The sequence below is a fragment of the Protomyctophum bolini genome, assembly GCF_963924005.1.
Source record: "Protomyctophum bolini genome assembly, chromosome: 14".
NCBI classification, from domain to species: domain Eukaryota; kingdom Metazoa; phylum Chordata; class Actinopteri; order Myctophiformes; family Myctophidae; genus Protomyctophum; species Protomyctophum bolini.
The window spans coordinates 23,523,066-23,543,680 of record NC_137875.1 but is presented as its reverse complement, the minus strand read 5'-3'; the positions used below and the strand labels follow the sequence as shown (position 1 = coordinate 23,543,680).

The window sequence follows — 20,615 nt, the reverse complement described above, 5'->3', positions numbered from 1 at the left end:
AATATTTAATTGTGAGACAACCTCACATCGCAATGCGTTTTGAGCAACAATTATGACAATTATGCAAATTGTGATCAGGCGATTATGAAATAAATGTGACAGGCCTACATTCTCCAGCAGTGAGTACGTCGTACTACCCATGGATGAAAGCAAAATCTAATCTCACATTTGAAAATGTTTGTATGACCAAAGTCCTAATGTGCGATTTGTGAAAGTGTTGTTTCCTAAACAATTGACACAAGATGTAACATTATGATGTTTTAGTAATATTGCTGTTCTACATATTGTTCTGCCAACCAGGTGAAGAAATCACAGACTGAGGCTAGCCTTTGCTTTTATATGAAATATCCGCGACTATTAAGTTTTATGGTAGACGCTTCTGAACATAATGTGAGTTTGACCACTTCAAATGCTCCAACATTAAAATAATAACAAAGAATAGTCAATCTACTACTCAAATTTTGCGTCAGAGGCAATAGCCGATCTACTCACTCGCTGTGAGTGAGTGAGAAGTTGAGTCCATGTGTACCTTGATGCAGAGGATGGAGGCCTGCTTGGCCTCCTGGTTCTCCGTAGAGGGTCCTGTCCGACCGGACTGCTCTGCTCCACTCAGCGTCAACCAGTTGACAAAACTCAGCACTGCTGACTCGCCGCTGACAAAACGACAGGAATGAATAATCATTTGAATGGTTTGTTTTTGTCTGTTAGCTCTATGGGCGGCTGCCAGGTCTGCCATTAACCCCCTTCCATCAGCAGACCTTGATAAATACTAAGAAACATTATGGTGTGCAGTGCATTGTTCTCATTGTAGTTTCAGCTGGAGGAAATACCATAATTTCACAAAAGATTTAACTGTTTTATTTGCAATGCTAATTTAATGTTTTATTCCATTTGATTTTATCTTCGGTTTTATGTAAAGTGCCATTTAAATAAAGTGAATTACTATTAATATGAGTATTCATGAATTATTATTATAAAGACTCCATTAGCCGCTATAAAAAAGGAAACCAGAAAAAGAACGTGCATACCGATTTGAAGGGGTTTCCTCTCTCTGAAGAGAAATCTTTCCATTTGGCTCCACAAAATCTTCCACCTGAGGCCAAAAGTGCAGATATTTCATCACCGGACAGCAGATGGCAGTACAACACAGAAGTTATAACAGCAAGTCACTTAAGACTCATATGCTGTCACAATTTCATGCTATATAATTAATACTATACACAACATACATACGCTTATAATCGTTATAGTAGTTTTCGCAGTTAGCATGCTAGGGATTCACATACTGTTTTGTACTGAAAGGAAAAGATAGAGCTTTTGCCAACAAACATCATAGAGTTGCAACTTATTCAACTACTATCATTTCAAATTGGAATGTCCGCCCTGAGATTGCGAGGTCAGGCTTCAATCCCCTGAGCCGAGTTAAACTAAATAGTATAAAAACGGTACCCAATGCTTCCCTGTGTTAAACTAAATACTATAAAAACGGTACCCAATGCTTCCCTGCTCAGCATTCAGCTCAAATTGAAGCTAAGTCCCTGTGACATACTAGCATCATGTCCAGGGGGAGTACTTGTAGGCCTTGGCCAAGAGATCACGCTACAGAAACAGATCTATGGGCCACATGGCTCACCGTTGGTTCCCAATGCTACTTACTTGACATACATAAAACACGTGTACAATATTAAGTTAGTATACCGTATGGAATTGGGATGCAGAATCCGGCTCGGACAGAGAAAGTAAAACACAAAATCATATTCCACCACAGACAGTGACTTTCAAGCCTTTGAACGCAGAGTTCATATACATCTCCTGACCACCCCTCACACTAACTGTTGAGCTGCAGTGAACCGTACAATTTAATCTAATAATACTAAAATATATAATATGAAAAACAAATGTGAAAAAAACAATATTGGGGGGGTGAAAATTATTATTCATGTGTTATTCATGTGCATCGCCTCCAGTGTCCTGACCTCAACCATGGCTTTGGGCAGCAGCTCGGCTCTGAAGAGCTGCAGCATTGAGTCCATGATGTTTTTCCATCCCTCCCTCAGAATGTCACCGTGGCGATGGGCCAGGTGGAACACGGTCTTTGCTGCCACCTGGGCCTTTATATTACTGCCAAACACCGTCGGCAGGTTCTCCACAGACTGTAGGGAGGAGGACACAGACAAACATACTTACAGTATGAGCGTTATTGTTAAGGATTAGAAGGTATTAAGTGTGCTGATTGTGTGCCTGCTTGTTCCACCTCATGCAGAGAATAACGTTCTACTCTATTTTTCACTGTGGATATTATTTCCACTGTACTATAATAAAGTTATATTAAGCAAACTGATCCACATCAGCGTAATGGGAAGTATGCTGTGGTTTGTCAACTGAATGTGCCCCACCTACCTCACTGCTGAGAGTAGTGAACTGAATGTGCCCCACCTACCTCACTGCTGAGAGTAGTGAACTGAATGTGCCCCACCTACCTCACTGCTGAGAGTAGTGAACTGAATGTGCCCCACCTACCTCACTGCTGAGAGTAGTGAACTGAATGTGCCCACCAACCTCACTGCTGAGAGTAGTGAACTGAATGTGCCCACCTACCTCACTGCTGAGAGTAGTGAACTGAATGTGCCCACCAACCTCACTGCTGAGAGTAGTGAACTGAATGTGCCCACCTACCTCACTGCTGAGAGTAGTGAACTGAATGTTCCCCACCTACCTCACTGCTGAGAGTAGTGAACTGAATGTTCCCCACCTACCTCACTGCTGAGAGTAGTGAACTTGCAGAGGGAGATGATCAGATTGTCAAACACGTCGCTGAAGCCATAGTGAGCAGAGATCATGGCACATTTCCTGTGGGAAGAGAAACAGTATATTAAAACAGTAATAGTAATAATCATACACCGTACAAAGCACTTACCACAGAAATGTACATATCCCACAAAAAAGCCCCCCCTTGATGGTATCATAGCTGAAGGACTTCAGTTAACCAGTCAGTAGAAAACCGTAGATAAAAGATTGTACACTTTGATTTTGACCCATTTCAGGTTTACAGACATCTGGTAGCCAAAGAAGATAATGTTTATGTTAAATTTGTGTTACACTGATAGACCTTTGTGTTACTGTCACTACCTAGCTTTTAGCCGTTTGCAGGCCTACCTGAAGCCAGCGATAGCCTTCTGGATGATGGTGTCATCTAAGCTCTTGTCAAAGACATAGGACAGAGCAGCGATGGTGGGGCCCCACGTCATGGTAAACAGGTCGTGGTCGTAGCTGCCGGGCGGGACGTGCAGGAAGATGCCCTCTGGTGTGGCGCCGCGGTGCAGTAACACACTCCACACGTAGTTCTCCTTCACCATGCCCGACTGCTCGTCCGGCATCACTATCTCGTCATTCCTATTGAGGCGGAGGTTGATTTGCAGTATTGACGCTTTCAAAAGACTCGTTCATAGACAACAACACACACCTCCGCTGTGACGCACAGACGCAGTCAGTTGCATCAATCTATGGATGTTGACTAAATAATTTCTATGAATCTCTATTAATTCCTGATGGTCGGGAATTGATGTGCGAGGTGACATGATCACAGGAGATGTCACATGGCCATTCTGGCTGCGGTAAAGGCTAGCAAGAAATAAACAAATTCTTGACATCTAGTCAAAGAAATACAGATGGCCCGACGTCTGGCATAGCGGTCCGGGCACATAGACTGCAATACGATCATGACGACCTTTGCTGTGTGTCTCTCTCTCCCCATTTCCTGTCCGTCTACTGTCCGTCTACTATACAGCCTGTCCTGAATTAATGCCTGCTAAGGTGAAGGCTGGGTGGGCATTCCTAGAGAGAGCTTACTTGATAGTGTTGTAGATTTCTTCTAACATGTCCGGGTCAAAATCTTTGTTCCCATTCACTCCCTTCAGATTCTTCTTGAATTGCTGTATGAAACAATCAGAATAATAGAAAAAAATTATATGAATCATAAAAACACACCGTCACCTGTCATGCAAGAGACTTTATTCAAATATCAAAAAAACTAAAACGTGGATGGACTCGCATTTCCAATTTCCACCATCAACATGTCAGTCAATGCGTCTCAGCGAGCAAGCTTAGCTCCGACACACAACCCCTCTGGCATCCCTGCCTTCATTAACGCAGAAGAAGACCCAACGACAATTAAAAAAGGACCGAGGGGGATTGCCCCTGTTATGTGTCACTTAATATGCTTCAGTTGCGATGTTAGGAAAACAGGGATCGGAGCCAAGGACCTCCTGTAAATAAACACAAGCGCGCAGCGATGACGGACAACCTCAAGGCTCGGGTTTGTGTCACCACTTGGCTGGGGTTTGGCGTGCTGGTGGGTCAAGCAAAAGGGAAACAGGAGATTCTCTGTGGGGAGATGGGACAGACAGAGAAATAAACACACAGCCAGATAGGGAAAGGGATTTAGAGGGTAGTGAGATCAGGCATGTGTTTGCCTGACAGGCATTACACGCGCGCACACACACACACACACACACACACACCCTGTACCTAACAGACACACGCACACATACACACACCCTGTACCTAACAGATACACACATACACACCCTGTACCCCCCCCCCCTCCCCAACACACACACACACACACACACACACACACACCATATAACAAACTATCACACATTCATGGACCCTTCCATGCATAGTATCAGACAAACGCGCTTTGGAGCGGCCGGTGGAAAGTGGAAACAATAGGTGTCAGAGAGACAAAGCAGCTGGACAGACAGGCTGCCAAACCAGAACACAACCACTCATCTTGCTCCTCTGTGCTATGTTTACATAGATTACTCAGGCACTGAGTGCCCAGACAATACAGCAAACATCATATCAAACTCAACGTGAGTGTTTTGCTGTGTCCTCCCTTAACATGTCATGCCATCGCCCAGCCCAGGGGACTGAAGTTTAATTTCTCAACGGGCATAGCTTGCCGATCTCCAAATCGACCTACGCTGTCAACAAATGGTGTGGTGGTGAATATTACGCATTGCAAGCTGCTAAGTCAGTAAAGTGCATGGCGCCACTTTTATTGGCCCCCCTCAAAAGTGTTGGGTCAGGGGCTCTGTTGTCGATTGCCCACGGAATTCTGGGAGCCCACTTGAACCAAATTGCGACTGAGCCCTTGGGAATGTCTCGGAATACTTCAAACAAAAACAGGGCACCACATGTACGAAATGTGGCGTGGGTGTGTTTCAGTGTGAATGAGTACATGTACTACTGTATGCGTTGTGTTGGCCTGCGTGTCACTTATTGAGTGACAATGTGAATATGCACTGTAAAATCCTCAGTGGTGATGAAACTTACCCTCGGTTTTCCATGTGTAAATTAAGACTGAGGGTTTTACTGTGTGCATGTGTGAAGAGAGAGAACGTTGCAGAGAGAACCACAGAGTGCAATAGTGAGCGAGAGTTTGTGCACGTGTGTGTGCACGGCTGCACAGTCACGTGTGCGGAGGGGAGCGCTTGTGATTGTGTGTCAGTGAGAGTGGCCCACCCGTACCGTCTTCAAAAGACTGCCCTAGGGACTTGTGTTTAGTCTTCACCCGCTGTCACTCAAACAGAGAGAGAGAGACAACCAAGAGTACAAAGACAGAGAGAGAAAGAGATTCAGAAATAGAAACGGGGAAGGAGACAGAGAGATAGACACAGGAAAGTGTGTGAGAGAAATAGGAGAAAGAGAGAGAAAAGAGAAACTTTTCATTTGTAACTCTGAGAGAGTACATTTGTACACTTTTGGAGTTAAATGAACTCTGAGGGTTTTACTTTGCAGAAGAGCAAGAAGTGGGGTACTGTGCTCTTGCTGCTCCCCCCCCCCCCCACCGCCTGTTCACATGACTAAGCAGCCTGAGCTCATCCCTGGGATAGACCACCACTGCGTACAGCTGTTGACCAGGGCTTTTTGAACTGCCATCAGTCGCTCCTACCGCCAAAGAGCACCAGTGGCAAATGCTGGCACCCATGGTGGAATGCCACTCCTCCAACCAGACACACAACCAAAGGGGGGGGGGGGGGGGGGGGGGGGCACCGGGTCCCAATGAGAAAACTGTGAAAGGCTTTTATGAGGTCTTTCAAATGGCTTTACATTGTAAATGGAAATCGTGGCATACATGTTGTTTTAGCCACTTTCAGCCTGGTATCTCTACTTTGGAAATGTCATTATACAAAAATGTCATTAATGTCATTATATAAAAATGCCTAAAACAAAAAAAGTGCCTAAAAATAGCAGATGTAGAAGCTCATTACTCACCTCAAGCGTCATGGGAATGTTCTGCTTGCGCACGTTGTGGTTGTGCTGATCGGTGTTCAGCATGATAACAGCATATGCCAGGGCGAAGCCAGCATCATTGGTCTCAAAGGGAGAACCATTCACTTTCTGCACAAACACAAACACACACACACACACACACACTTTATTGATCCTGCGGGGGATATTCCGTTTCAGCTTCACCAAGCTGATGGCTGTTCAGATGGTCATAATGAGCACTCTGGGGGCGGGGGGGCTGTTAGGGGTTAAGGTCTTGGTCAGAGACACTTTGACACGTATAATGAGCAGGCTGGGCAGGGGGGCAAACTGGTGACCTTCCTATTCCCAGATGGCCTCTCTACCCACTCACCGACAGCCTCCTCTATAAACATTCAGTAACGCTACGTTCAAACCTGGATAGTTAGAGCGCCGCAATTACATACTGTACAAAGCCAATGGAAAGATGCGAAGTCGTGCGAACAGGGCTATGCAAACGGTCACCTGGTATATTCGCCCCAGCTGGAAAAATCCTACTGAAGGCGACCTTTGCATCCAACGAATGAACGACTCCACCCATAGCGTCCTGACGATGTTGTCCGGAACCCCGGAAATGTTTTGGCTGTTTGGTTTTATTCATCCAGTTCCAACTGAACTGACCGCCAATAGACCGTAAATATTTTGAGTCCTTTTGCCACGACTGGAAAAAGCCTGCATATTTATATCGGTATCGTTGATATCGGTATCGGAAATTAGGAGTTGGACAATATCGGAATATCGGATATCGGTAAAAAAGTCAACATCGGACATCCCTAGTGCCTAGTATAGACCGCTGGCATTACTGGTCACCCCGTGGAGTGGAAAACTCATTTACAGTGCAACGTCTCAAATACACTCATGAACTCATTGGAGTATTTGTGTTGCGAGGTCATCCTAAGAAAAGGATATTACAGGAATAGTTTCCAGGTCACACACATCCGCCTGTTATTTTGAGTAGCCGTCATGTTGTAAATTAATGTCCCCTGCTGAGCGTGTCACGCCCTACCTTCCATTGCACGCTCGTGTGTCTGTGTGTACAGTATGTGTAATAAATGGCAATGGTTATGTCATGGAGCCACTGTACTGTACTTAATGGCCTGCGTGCACGACTGTCCTTGAGTGATGATGCCATGCTACCGTTCCACCGGCTGTTACCTGATGATAGTGACTGACAGTGGGTGTGCATGCATTGTGTCTCTCTCTGCCCAGCAGTATTGGAAAATGGCGTGTGTGTGTGATTGTGTAGGCTGAACGTATGCAGCTGCCTTACATGCCAGTTGACAGTGAAGGTCTCTAGGAGCCTATGAATGACTGGAGCCTCTCCCGGCAGCCTGAAGGCCTCCAGGTACAGACGCAGGGCCTCGTCAATACGCAGCCCTTGGAAGCCGAACGTGCTGCAAGGAGAATTCAAACAGTTAACACAACATGGATTTGATTTTCTGTCAAATTATGTTGTTAGGCCATGATTGAACATGTTATTGAACATGTTATTGTTCAGTCATGTACAATAACATTGTACATATTATATAAACAATTAAAAAAATGTGTTTTGACACACGCTAAATAATAAAAAAGGTTTGCATCTAAATGTCACAGACCTGAATTATGCAATAATTGTTGCTGTGATGTTTTTAGTAGTTTTTTTTTCACGCCGTTTCATTTTGACTGGTAAATGCAGCTGGGTTAGCTAACCCGCCCGTCTCTAACCCCAACTTAATTGTGGGTGCGTTTCGTGCACACAGTAATACATAAATGAAACACATCCACAAGTAATGTTTATGTTATTGTCTTCAGTTATGTTTTACACATCATAATGTATTTAGGCCCAAGTGCAGAAGAGCATGCTATCCTTTGCAGTTACACTCTCAACTGAACACCCGCCCCGACCAGCGACAGAGAGTCGACCTTCCCACACATGAACAACACCAACTGTGTTCATTGGAGTGGCCAGTGAAGGCGGAGGCACAGCAGAGGAATTGAATCCGAGATGCCCAACAGCGTCTCTAGCAATTTTTACTTGCACCAAATTGATCTAATGGACTGTCCTATCACCTGGACATCTACAGAAACTACACACGAAGAAGAGGCCTACTAAACTGCCTCCCCCTGGCCAGCTGGGGCGCCTGATGGAGGGGAAAGGAACTGCAATAACGTGTTCCTTCCACGCGCTACGTCCAACCAGGGAAACTCCCCCCTGTCAGGTGTAAAGGAGCAACTTGGACACTCGGGCATGAAGGAAGCATGAGTTCAAGTCCGTTGCTCTCCCCTTGTCCCCCATATATGGGGACTAGGTTGGTGGAGGGTGTGTAGAGCCCAGGATCATATTAGATGATTGACACAGGGGTGAAAAATGGGTTACAAAATCGTGGGATAAAAAAAATATATATATTTAAAAAAAAAGAGGCCTACTTGACAAAGCTGTCCAGCAGCTCCATGTGCTTGCGGTCACTGACAAACTCCCCAATCATCTTCTTGTCGAGTCGTGGGTTCTCTCTGAGCCACTGGGCCACCTGGTCGTTATCCATGGGATTACTGAGGAGGACTTTCTCCTGTAGGAACTGGATCCCCTTTTTGGGTTTCTGGTTAAACTGCTCCGTCCCAGTGATCAGCAACTGGAGAGAGATAGAGCAGAACACAATTAAAACATTTATCAAATATTACTAATCAAATATTTTATGATTATAGTAGATTATAGATAGTAGTCAATGACTATTCGATGCTTGATTATTTATTTGACAGTCCTAGTGTGTACTGTGGACCGTTTAATAAAATCTGTAGGTCTTAAGACAGTTAACCTTCTTCTTGATTTTAATGTCATTCAACTCTTGGGAATCTGGAAAAGTTGAAGAGAATCGTTGAGGCTTTGTTGGTGCTTTCTTCTCGGCTGAAAAAAAATCCAATACAAAACAAAAAGACTTCCATTAACTACAGCATCAAGCATGATTTGGTTCTCCATGTACGTTTTGTCGACTGCGTCATATGAATGTGGTGTAACAGACTCACCAGGGTCAGTCTCGTCCTGATCCTGCCTGCCCAGTCTCATCTTCTCAGCCATCAGGTGTCCACTGGTAGGTGGACACACTGCAGCACTCTCAGTTTCTGGAACATTCTCCCCGTTGGCACTGTTCTCCAATAAAGTTGTGTCTAAAGACAAAGAGATAGAATATTCATAAACTTTTACAAATGTACCATTAAATTATGGTACATATTTGACATGGTTAATAACCTATTTTTTGGTCCAACACAGTCTATAAAGTTGTATAGGAGAGTATACCTGCTGCTGCGTCTGTGCTGTTATGAGTTAATCCCGTCTCCTCTGCCGGCGCCGTTTCTGATTGGTCCTGCTGAACGGCACTGTTGAGCACCTTGGCTTGGCAGTGGGCCTCAGTGCTGTCAATCACAGTCAGCAGAGCCTCTAGAGAGAGGAGGTGAGTGGTGTAGAGCTGCCCAGACACTGGGAAGGCATTCTGCAGGAAGTGAAAGTGAGAAGCATACATTTTGTGAGTATCTGAACAAAACTGACCTAGAACAAAACTTCACTTAAGGCTAAATCGCTGAAATAAAGCACAATACTGACAGAACTATCGACCAGTAAATCTCTCTTTTCATTCATACATCTCGATTCATCTTTATTGACGTTTCATATAACAACCGAACAGACAGTATTGAGCTAACAAGGCATACTTTACCCTCAATTTATACTGCACTAACTGCAGAGTATGAATGAGGCATTAAAATCCATATAACTTGTCTACCTTAGACAGCAACTTGGTGAGGTCTTCAAACAGGTTGGAACAGTAGAAGTCACAGTCGTAGTTAATGTAGAGCTCCGTCACAAAGCTGGGGATCCTCCACAAGTGCACCAGAGCCTCCAGGGCCATCTCCTTCATCTCATAAGGCATTTTCATGTTCTCTGACGTGATGATGTCCGTCAGCTTCTTCAGGTACATCTGTGGAGGGCGGATATATTATTGTTGCCCATTGTTGCAGCCAGTAAGATGCGCTATGAAGGACTTGAAAGATTAACCGATGCAAAGATACAAATATTACAAACAAAACATGATGTTTTCGTTACCTCGAGCTGAAACTTGAGATGCCCTCTCATGCCCTCAAAAAGCAGGAAGCAAGCACGTATTGAGGCAGCATACAGGTTCATGCGCTCTACACTCAGCAACTGCAACCAAGAGAGAGAGGGATTTAGATTAGAAATACAGATTAAAGGCGGTTGCACACTGGACGCGTTTTTCGGAAAACCGACGGGAAAACGCAACTAAAAATCCGAAATACGCGCTCTGTGTGCAGGGACCTATACGGTATATAAATATGAGACGGCCATAGTAAACTGCCACCTACAGTCGCAATAATTTCTATATTCTTTTTATATTTTGAGTGAATGGTTGTATAACACCAACCTCGCCGAGACAAATCTCTCTTATTAACATACTGTACCTAAATATAAAATAATATTCAGATTCAGCCTGTGATAACTAACCTGGAAGAGGTGTCTGCAGAGCTCATCTTTGACCAGTCCCAGGAGTGACTGGTAGTTTCGGATGTGTGCAGACTCTAAGGCCACGGTCAGCAGCTGGAGGCCCATGTGCATCATGGCCTCCGTGTTGTGGCGGTCGTGGGGGTTGGTCAGCGAGATGAGGAAGCGGAAGAGCTCCCGCAGGCACGGTAAACCATACGGGATGAGGGACGCTCCTACAAGGACGAGAGTTGTGTTAGAACACCCTTGTGGTAAGTGGCATCTGTTGCATCTAAATTGTAAATTCTAGAATTTCCATTTACAAACCCTAGAATATTCCGGGCACGTCACAATATACGAACATTCGCTGAAAATACGCAACGTACAAGCTCCCAACACAAGCTTGAGCTTGTAAATCGCCTAACGTCACAGAACGTTTGCCTAATATGACTTTATACTTGATTTTATTACCTTAGTAAAGCTTTTCAATCTCTAGTTTAATATATATTTTTAATCATCATGAGATTGGAGGGGTTTAGTACATTTTTGTCCCATTCATTTTAAAATTAGTGATAAAGTAGGAGGTTTCTAGGGTTTCTACTGGTTCTACCAAGTGAAGACCTGCCCTCACTGCGGATGCAGCCAATAGCATTAATTTCCGTTTGCATTTTGGACCGGATATATTTGAAATCGCTGCAAAATAGGCCTTATGTAACGTCTGTAGAAACCAATGGCAACACTTTGTCCATTTCTGTTTTACAGTAATGATTGTGTAGACAAGAAGAAAAAAGCAGTAGGCCATGAATAGAGTCCTGTGGGTGTTTATTAAAGCAATAGGGAGTAGAAAGGTCTTATGGACATAATGAACTCAAATCTAACCATCTCTCTGTGTGGACTGCGTGAAGCGCACTCCTCTGGGGTTCACGTAGTCCATGTCATGTACGGAAGCACTGTCCGACTGCTCTGTGACACCCTCTCTGTCCTCCAGGACCTCAGGGATAGATTCTACTGATGCTGAATGGACCTGCTCCACCTCAGACTGGACCGGAGGGCAGAAGAAGAGAAAGAGAGAGGATATGACTGAAAATCAATATCACAATCATTTTAAACTTTTGCCTTGATTGTGATTTTCTTTCCCTTTTTTCAATAGCAGATCTACAGGCTCAAATGTGTTGGAAATCTGCGTTGTGAGCTACTTCGACTTTGTTGTACACCAACATTATACAACGAAGTAGAGTATAATACTGGCTGGTGGTTAGTCGGACTAATTGATTCAGTCAATTTAAATAAAACATTTTTAAAAAGCATCGTGCAATGCTGTGAACTGCAATGCTGTGCAGATATGCTATATGAACTTTTGGAAAATGTTTGAAAAATGTATTAATAAATTGTAGAGTATCGCTTGTCATCATTGTGACAGGCCTACTAGGTACTAGACAGAGTAGCCTCTACCTGTGCCTCCAGCCTGCTGGGCTCTGTTCCTGGCGTGGAGGGGGTTGTGGCAGTCGAGCTAGTCTGCTCCAGGTCCGTCAGGTCTTCCCTGGAGGTGGCCTTGGAGCAGGTGTCCAGGCCGCTGTCTGTGGTGGAGCCGACACTGTCTGAGGCCGACAGGCTGGGCATGGAGGAGCCCTGCTCGATGAAGGGGACGCCACCTGCTGAGACAGAGTCACAGAGCCATCGGGCATCCGGCTTTGATATTATTCCATACGTGCAGTCAATTTAAACACAAATATTAGCACGTTGGGAGTTATCACAATTTGTAGTCATATGGACGATTTGGACTTTTCTGCCTTTATCAAGTGAAGAATGACAGGAAAGAAGGAGAGAGAGAAGGGGAGAGACATGCAGCAAAGGTCGTCATGAACGGGACTCGAACATGCGACACACTGTCAGGCCAGAGCCTACATGCTCCTCAAAAATCAACCTGTTTCTTAACTCAACAAAACCCTAACTACCCCTCACGTATTCCAACTAAAAATTCTGGGAAATTGCAAGTGTGGTTGTACCGACAATTTCAAGCTTTGAGTCTTGCATAAGTACAGTATGATGATTATGTATGATGATGATGTATTGACCCACAGGACGTCGCAGGGACCCCAAAAGGTTTATACAGAATAAATAAATAGAGTCGGGAGTTAACTATAGTCTGGTTTCCCCAGAGACTAATACATGTAACACTAACCTCAAATTGCACAATACACGGCTACAATTACCCCCCAGGGACCTCCGTGGCATGTACAGTACATTCGTAGAACTTGACCTTAGATTACACCAGGTTCCAAGAAACAGTGAATGATAAGGCAGATGCAGTGATTATTTTAAGTGCATGGGCATGTGTGCATGAGAGAGAGAGACAGAGAGAGAGAGAGAGAGAGAGAGAGAGAGACACACAGAGAGAGAGTCTCACCAGAGAGGTTGTTGTTGCTGAGCGCAGTGGGTTGAGTTTGCTCCAACTGACCAGAGGTGGTCTTTGCAGTGTGATGAAGAGGCCGCGGTGAGCGCTTCTGCTTCTTCCACTTGGACGACTCACTCATCCCACCTGCCCGCATCTTCAACTGGAACCCAGCAAAGACAAAAGGGCTACATCAAACACTGTTCTGGTTGGGATTTTGTGATAATAGGGGCACATGCCTGTTAATGAATAATGCAATAATTAATAATGGCCCTTAGTTCTAGTAATCATTATTGCATCAGGGATCACACAATGCAGGTTGATGCAGAAACACTGTTGATATGGATAGAGAAGTCTGAGAATAACTAGCATAACATGCACGCAAGCCAAATGTAGCAATGAAACGACATTCTGCTCTCCTGATGTGTATTTGCAACGGTGTCAGTGGTACAGCAAAATATAAGAATGCTCTTCAGTGAATACACACATCCCATTTGCAAACACACAAGTTTAACATGACAACTGGATGACAGACAGATGAATAATTCAGCTGCATGCACCATGATACCATCCCATTTGTAAAAGCAGACAGCATGGGTGACCTCCAAAGCGTGAAGTAGGCAAAACAAAAGGTTAAAAAAAAAAAAAAAATCACAAAAAGGTGATGCATTAATGAACCAATAATTAAACCAGTCCAGATTTGACTCCCATAAGAATTAAAATTATTATTAGGTATTTCTATTTTAAACCTATACTCTGTACCAAAACTCTACCTACTAGCCAGTAATACTGGTATTAAAGAATAAGTAGTGGAAGGTTAGTGGGTTGAGAATAAACGGAGAACGTAAATGTTATAGGAAAGAGGCTGGGGATGGGGGTGGGTCATTCTGGAACCTGATCACTGGACATCATCTTCCTTACCTGCACTCTTTTGTTTTTCCACAAGATATTGTAAGCCTCGGGAGAGAAGGGAGGTGGGCAGGTGCCCGTGATTAGTGATGGGCCAAATGTTAGCAGCAGTACGTACAGACCAGACACACTGATGCATGACGGGAGAGAGACGGGGGGAGAGGGGGGCACACAATGCAATGCAAACCCCACTGGGATGGCCCTGTGTTTGGAAAGGATGAGGAATACACAGTTCATGGGGACCAGACTGTGTAGAAGAAATGGCAGGCAAATTAGAGTCACATGGCTCGTAGGATTGGCGAAAACGGCTTCGCGTCATATCGTCGCTGACGGGCGGAAACCTTGTATGTCCAAAACCTTTACTTTTCACAAAATGGAAAGAATATTGGGTCTAATGGACCCAATGTACAGTACTAGCTAATAATTTGGTCACAAGCTCTTAATTAATACTCTTAATACTTTTTATTGGTAAAATATTGTATTTTTAAAAAAAAACTTTAAACTTAGATAGATATGGAAATATGGAGAAGGTTTCTGCCCAACGTCAATGATATGTAGTGAAAATATAAATATAACAAAGAAATGTCATATTTAATGGTATATTTAGAGTTTGTTTTTCTGTCTCTGATCGGCGGTTCAATGCAGTTACATCTTATATCCAATCCAAGCCATGAATGCATGCATGGTATTATGACTACAAACAAACAACATCTGATATTATTGTTATACAGCCTGAAACTGCTAACACTACATAATTTCATTATGTTGGTGAAATCTGTGAGTAAGCGGAATAACGGACAAATGTTTTCTAATCTCCAAAACAATACATTTAGTCATGTTTTTAACTAACAGATGTGGGTTTAGGTTAGAATTGCAATACCTTAAAAAAGGCAGAGAAAACTATGATTGAATTTAAAAAAAACATCCTGCAAAACCAAGGCATGAACTCTGTGCGAAATGCTTACAGCTACATTGTTACCCAATAATGGAACAAACCCAATGCACCCTTCATGCACTCTCTCCAAGCCATGCTAACCCTGCCTATGTCAATGCACTATACAGCTGGGGCCTCAGTTACAGTACAGTAAGTACCCTCTCTAGGCCATTCTGACTGGTGTTTCTAGGCTGCTCTGCACAAATAAGATCCTGTGTGTCCAGGATACACGATGGTATCTGTGGGGGAGGAGAACAGGCAGACATGTGCAGCTGAAACACGGGCAACTCAAAAAGACACGCACACAAAAAAAAGGCAGACCGTGAAGTGGACGAGAGAAGGTGGGATTAGAGGTGGAGTGAGCAGGAAGAGGGCACGTGTTGGACTATAGGTTATTTCAATTGACTACAGCCATTTGCGTCAGTTTCCCCTCAAATGTTATGAAACAATAGCCACCTCGAGTGCCCTGTATATTTGCTTTCAAAGAAAGATGAATGAGAATGAGCTAAATGGTACAATGTCCCCACACTACAAGAACAAGGGAGGAAGAGAGAGAGAGAGAGAGAGGGAGGGGGGGGGGACAAGCACATGAGAAAACTTTCACTCATCATCTCACTCCTTTTTACCTTCTTCATGTTGGCACCCACAAAACTTTTGGCCTCCTCCTTGAACTGGGGTAGTCTGGAGAGAAAAATAGAAAACAATTTACATTTAGCAGACACTCTTAATCCAGAGCAATTTACAGTAAGCAAGAACACCACATCAAATACAAATAGTCATCAAGGACCATAAGTAAGCTAAGAACCTAACATCCATCTAACAGTAGATTATCTGTACAATGAAACTATAAGTATACACTATACTATACTATAGAATGCTATGTCTACATAATATGTATAATGTATGTATAATATCTAAATTACATAATTTTAGCCTTTGCATAGGCTTCAATCACAAGAATGAATTCATAGAACTTAATTTGTGAGCCAGCAGGAAACCTTGACTGCTTCTACGACAAACGCTGACCGACACAAATCCTTATCTTTTTAGACTAAATCTGAAATGCAAGCATGCATGTTCTATGCGCTGCAACAACTAATAACTAGTAAATAATTACTTATTAATTAGGCATAAAGTAAAATTATCATCATAAAAATATCACGACAACTTCTAAAATGTGTGATTCAGGAAATAATCAAAGGTAATCTAGCATTTATATCTTGTACTGTATGCAAAGGAGAAAGAGCTTGCAGAATGCATTATGTTACTCCACAATAGATTGAGGGGGAAGCCTCAACAGAAATACAAAACAAAGCCTATGAGATACTAGGCTGCCAGAGGCAATAACACCGGGTGATTCAACATCCTTAAAATGAGCTGCAAATAAACGACTTCGAGGCTTGATGAGATGAGCCCTGTTAGCCAATGTTCTCAACCATGAGCCACTGGGTTTCTATGGACTCTTGGGCTTTGCTGTAAAATGAGATGTCACCGCCGGTGACACACACCCACACACAAAACAGGGGGGGCGACAACGGGGGTCCCCCTGACGTTAACTCCACGTTAATGGAGTGTTGTCTTGCTGCCACGATTATTGGATGATCTGTGGGTCCAACAGATTAACATACCTAATACTTTCAGCAGGCAATCTAAGCCTCCTTCTGAGGAGACCTGCAGCTCATTATTCCATGACAGAGGGGGTTTGGGGGGGGGGGGGTGCACCCCAGACTCACTCACATCTCTATTATCTAGGGACCGTGTACAAGTGGAAGACTGGGGATGGACATGAGCAAAATGAGATGTGGTGTGCGCATGTTATTTTGTGAGTGATACCAGAAGCACGTAGTAAAAAGGCCATGCTAAATATACATCTCTTCAAAGGCAGGGATGCCTTCTTTTACGACGATGATTGTCATGCTTCTCTATTTCCATGACCCAGCCACGTTAGCGGGTATGATAACAAGATGCGACACCATAGTTCTATGGCGTTAAAAAAAAAAACAAGAAAACAAGCTGACAGCGCTTTTGAGGGTGTGTCAGTGAATGGCGATAAGCTTGGCAAAAATCAATAGTGAGCTCCACTGAAGGAAGATAATGCAACGCTTTGTTTCAAATCCTGCATCAAATAGACTTGGCTGAGATGGGCACACCTTCAGAGAAGGAGGTGAATTTACACCGGGACTTTATTTCAGAGCTCCGTTTGTTCTTGTGCCATGCACTGCCTCACGCATAGAGATGGAGTTGATTCCCGTCTGGCTTGATCGCTTCTGTCTGGGATTACTGGCCATGCTAATTCTCGAGTCCTGATCTGTATGGTTGGTGTGTGTGTGTGTGTGTGTGTGTGTGTGTGTGTGTGTGTGTGTGTGTGTGTGTGTGTGTGTGTGTGTGTTTGAGACTAGAAGCTATCGTGGCTGTCAGTAAAGTTCCATTTACACTGGCAGCCAAATCTAGCCTGAGATTCAGATCTGTGACACATCAAGATTGAAATCCGATTAGTTTAAATAGGTCTAAATGCAGACAGGTCACATACAAGTCACATGGAATCAGATTTTTTCCAATGTGACTTGAGCCACATTCAGAGTTGGTTTCAAATTGGATTCAAATATAATTTGAGGCGATCTGTCTCAATCTGAACGCAACAACCAGATCTAAATCGGATTCCATGTGACTTGTCAGTGACCTGTCAGCATTTAGACTTATTTTACTCTATAATTGCGGCTAGCTGTTAGCATTTTTATTTATTTATTTGAATCAGATTTGAGTGTGACTTCAGTATAAATGAGGCCTAAGACGCCTTGTATCTCCATATTTCAACTTCAACTGTATTTCATCGTATTGATAGTATCGAGCAAAAGTTAGTGAAAATAGTGGAATTGCAAGCCCAATGCGACACATTGGAAGCGTGTAGATCGGGCACGGGCAGTTTCAAACAGATAAAAATGTGAAAGTGATTAAGTTTGCCTGTGAGTTATATATTTAACCAATGAAAGGAATTTTAACAAGAGCTTCTGTCTAAATTACAACTAGATTTGAGATTGGAATACAGGTCCTTTCTTTTGCCCATTTCCTGAAAGGTTTTGGACATACAAGGTTTCCACCAGACAACGACGCTAAGCTACACTACCACGGCAGAGACCATCTTCATCAATATGCAGATCATACAGTCAGGAGCTCAATTGGCTCATCCCCTCGTCTGTGGCTGAATGTGACTGGCACTCTGATGTGAGATGGGGGAGGGGGAGCGTGCTGGGCGACAGGGAAAGGGCCTCTTATGCTAAATGCCAACAGGAAATCGTGTTATTCCATTAGTGGATCAGTGACCCGTTGACACGGTGCATAGCGCACAATGAAATGCATGAACTAAAGGGAGTAATGATGCTCTGGAGCCATGTTTATGGAGAGAATCTTATATTTGCAATCCACGGGTGACTGAAGGGCGCAAATGAGCCCCGTCACTGACTTGAGATATGTGGCTATATCATGCAGTACATTACATTATTTCTTCTCCCCTTGTTATCAATGGGGGAAACTGACTTAAAAACCGCATCCACAATCTCTGGCCATTTCAAATGTCATCCCCATGAGAGGGAATGTGGTTTACCCAAACACTCTCTAAACGACTAGAAGTTTTAATTAACAAAAATAAACTCTGTGCCTAGCAGACTAACCTATAACCCAACACCTTTCTTTTTGCCCTTCCTTCTGCCTGGAGAGTTTCCCCGAGAGAGAAGTCCAACTCCAATCTCCTAATTGAACGTTGCGTGTACAGTATTAGTATTAGTTATTGTTCAAACTTTATGGGTAACCTGAAGAATATTTTATTCCCTGGATGACAGAGGGGAGGGTTTCGGTTCAGATAAGACAAATATTTCCCCATATTCCTTTTCACTTTCCTCCTCCCACACCTGTCCCATTTACCTGGAGAATAGTAGCTGGACCATGTCGACGAGTGTGTGTTCGGCGGACTTCCTCAAGAGCTCTGAATAGGGAAGGAGAGGCGGGAGCGAGAGAGAGAGAGATAGGAAACAGGTTAGGTGGCATAAGAGTGGCGAGGGAGACAAAAAGAAAATAAAGAGCGAGGGGGACCTCATGTCCACCTCTGTTTGGCAGGGCTTAGAGGGGATGCTTATTAAGGCACAGTTGACAGCTCAGGGGTATGGAGAGCTAAGGGTTAGTGGACTCAGAACTGTGAGGCTGGAGTTGAGAGCGAGCAGGGAGTTCTTACTTACTGTTAAGTCCATGTGCATTATGGGATGCCTGAGGCTACAAGTATAAATAAAATATACAATAAAATCTGTGGGAAATGTGCCCATGTGATGCAATGGGTTTATGTGATGTTTTCTGAAGTCACAATAAAGATGGCGTATGTGTCTTCCCAGAAGTAAGCATCAGGAACATTGCCTGGCAGAATTCCCAGGTGTACTGTGATGCATGTGACGATAGAGAAGAGACAGAATTGAGAGATAGAGAAGAGAAGGGAGGGAATAAGACTCACCGCTGAGACGCATCTCAAAACAGATGCGGAAACAAGACTGCATGATCTCACAAACAGACTCATTGGTCAGGTGGGCTCCGACTGGTGTCAGCAGCAATGTCCGGAGGACCTGGTGTAGCACGCAGACAATGTGTGATTGAACAAATATCCTCAGGGCAACACTTTCACGCTTTGAAGTTACTGTAAGAATATAGATATTGTTCACCTGAACAATAACTTGTGTTCCCTTTCATTACCCTACAGTCAGCTGTCTTTGCATTTTGGGTGAATGAACTTTTTAATGCCAATGTAAAATCAATTTAACAACCAAATTAAATAAACTTATTTCTACTTTATCATCATAATTTCTATTCTGATATAACACTCCTGTGCAGTCCGTGCCGTTGTCAAAACTTCAAAAAGGTCCTTTGGTTCCTAATATATAAATAGTTTTCCAGAGTTCTTAAGTGGGGGCTTGACAAAATATCTATAATATGATATTGTATAATGTGTACCTGAAGGATTTTCATTAGGACCACTTCATCACTTGCAGGGTCTGTTCCAACAAATCTGGCATGTGTGACGGCGTCCGCCATGTTCTCAATGGCCTCTGCTGCTGCCTCATGGTTGGCATCTGAAAAAGGATAGAATTAATGTGCCTTGTGTTGTCTTTGGTGATGTTTCTGACCGGTTCCATTTATAAGCCAACATGTTCTAAGCCTTAGAACTTGTAAGACCTTAGAATCGAAGGTCTTTCATTGGGGAAATTCAAATGCAACAAAGGCCTGTTCAAATCGATATTATGGGAACGGTGAAGACTTTTAAAATGTGTACAAATAGTGCTTAAGATAGTGCAAAGTATTTTTGGAAAGCAATAACTAACAACCATGGTGCAACCTCAGATGATCTTTTTCAGTTGGACCAAGGCCAGGAATAACCACCACATCTGCAGTTGCAATACGCTTTGGCCTAGACAAACAAGCACTTTACTGTGATAATTAAGGAATATTCTTTTGAAATGTCTTAACATATTTATGACATAATAAAATGAGGACACACACACACACACACACACACACACACACACACACACACACACACACACACACACACACACACACAC

At 43.5% G+C, this 20,615-nt stretch overlaps 1 protein-coding gene across 4 annotated transcripts in view; it reads right to left on the bottom strand.

Moving 5' to 3' along the window:
* gbf1 (golgi brefeldin A resistant guanine nucleotide exchange factor 1) overlaps positions 1–20,615 on the bottom strand; it is an 85,279-nt gene that overhangs the window by 12,396 nt on the left and 52,268 nt on the right. For 2 of the 4 annotated variants that reach the window (XM_080782812.1, XM_080782815.1), the window contains exons 5-26: positions 20,008–20,126; positions 19,514–19,622; positions 18,937–18,997; positions 15,645–15,699; positions 13,191–13,338; positions 12,236–12,438; positions 11,663–11,822; positions 10,808–11,019; positions 10,391–10,489; positions 10,071–10,265; positions 9,590–9,782; positions 9,319–9,459; positions 9,111–9,199; positions 8,725–8,927; positions 7,586–7,709; positions 6,283–6,408; positions 3,850–3,932; positions 3,157–3,393; positions 2,757–2,850; positions 1,977–2,153; positions 1,029–1,093; positions 530–653 (exon numbers count right to left, since the gene is read on the bottom strand). In XM_080782812.1, coding sequence (XP_080638938.1) covers positions 530–653; positions 1,029–1,093; positions 1,977–2,153; positions 2,757–2,850; positions 3,157–3,393; positions 3,850–3,932; positions 6,283–6,408; positions 7,586–7,709; positions 8,725–8,927; positions 9,111–9,199; positions 9,319–9,459; positions 9,590–9,782; positions 10,071–10,265; positions 10,391–10,489; positions 10,808–11,019; positions 11,663–11,822; positions 12,236–12,438; positions 13,191–13,338; positions 15,645–15,699; positions 18,937–18,997; positions 19,514–19,622; positions 20,008–20,126 — 3,017 coding nt within the window. Of the gene's footprint in view, positions 1–529; positions 654–1,028; positions 1,094–1,976; positions 2,154–2,756; positions 2,851–3,156; positions 3,394–3,849; positions 3,933–6,282; positions 6,409–7,585; positions 7,710–8,724; positions 8,928–9,110; positions 9,200–9,318; positions 9,460–9,589; positions 9,783–10,070; positions 10,266–10,390; positions 10,490–10,807; positions 11,020–11,662; positions 11,823–12,235; positions 12,439–13,190; positions 13,339–15,176; positions 15,258–15,644; positions 15,700–18,936; positions 18,998–19,513; positions 19,623–20,007; positions 20,127–20,615 lie in introns of all 4 variants that reach the window. The other 2 variants (XM_080782814.1, XM_080782813.1) reach the window with 2 other exon arrangements.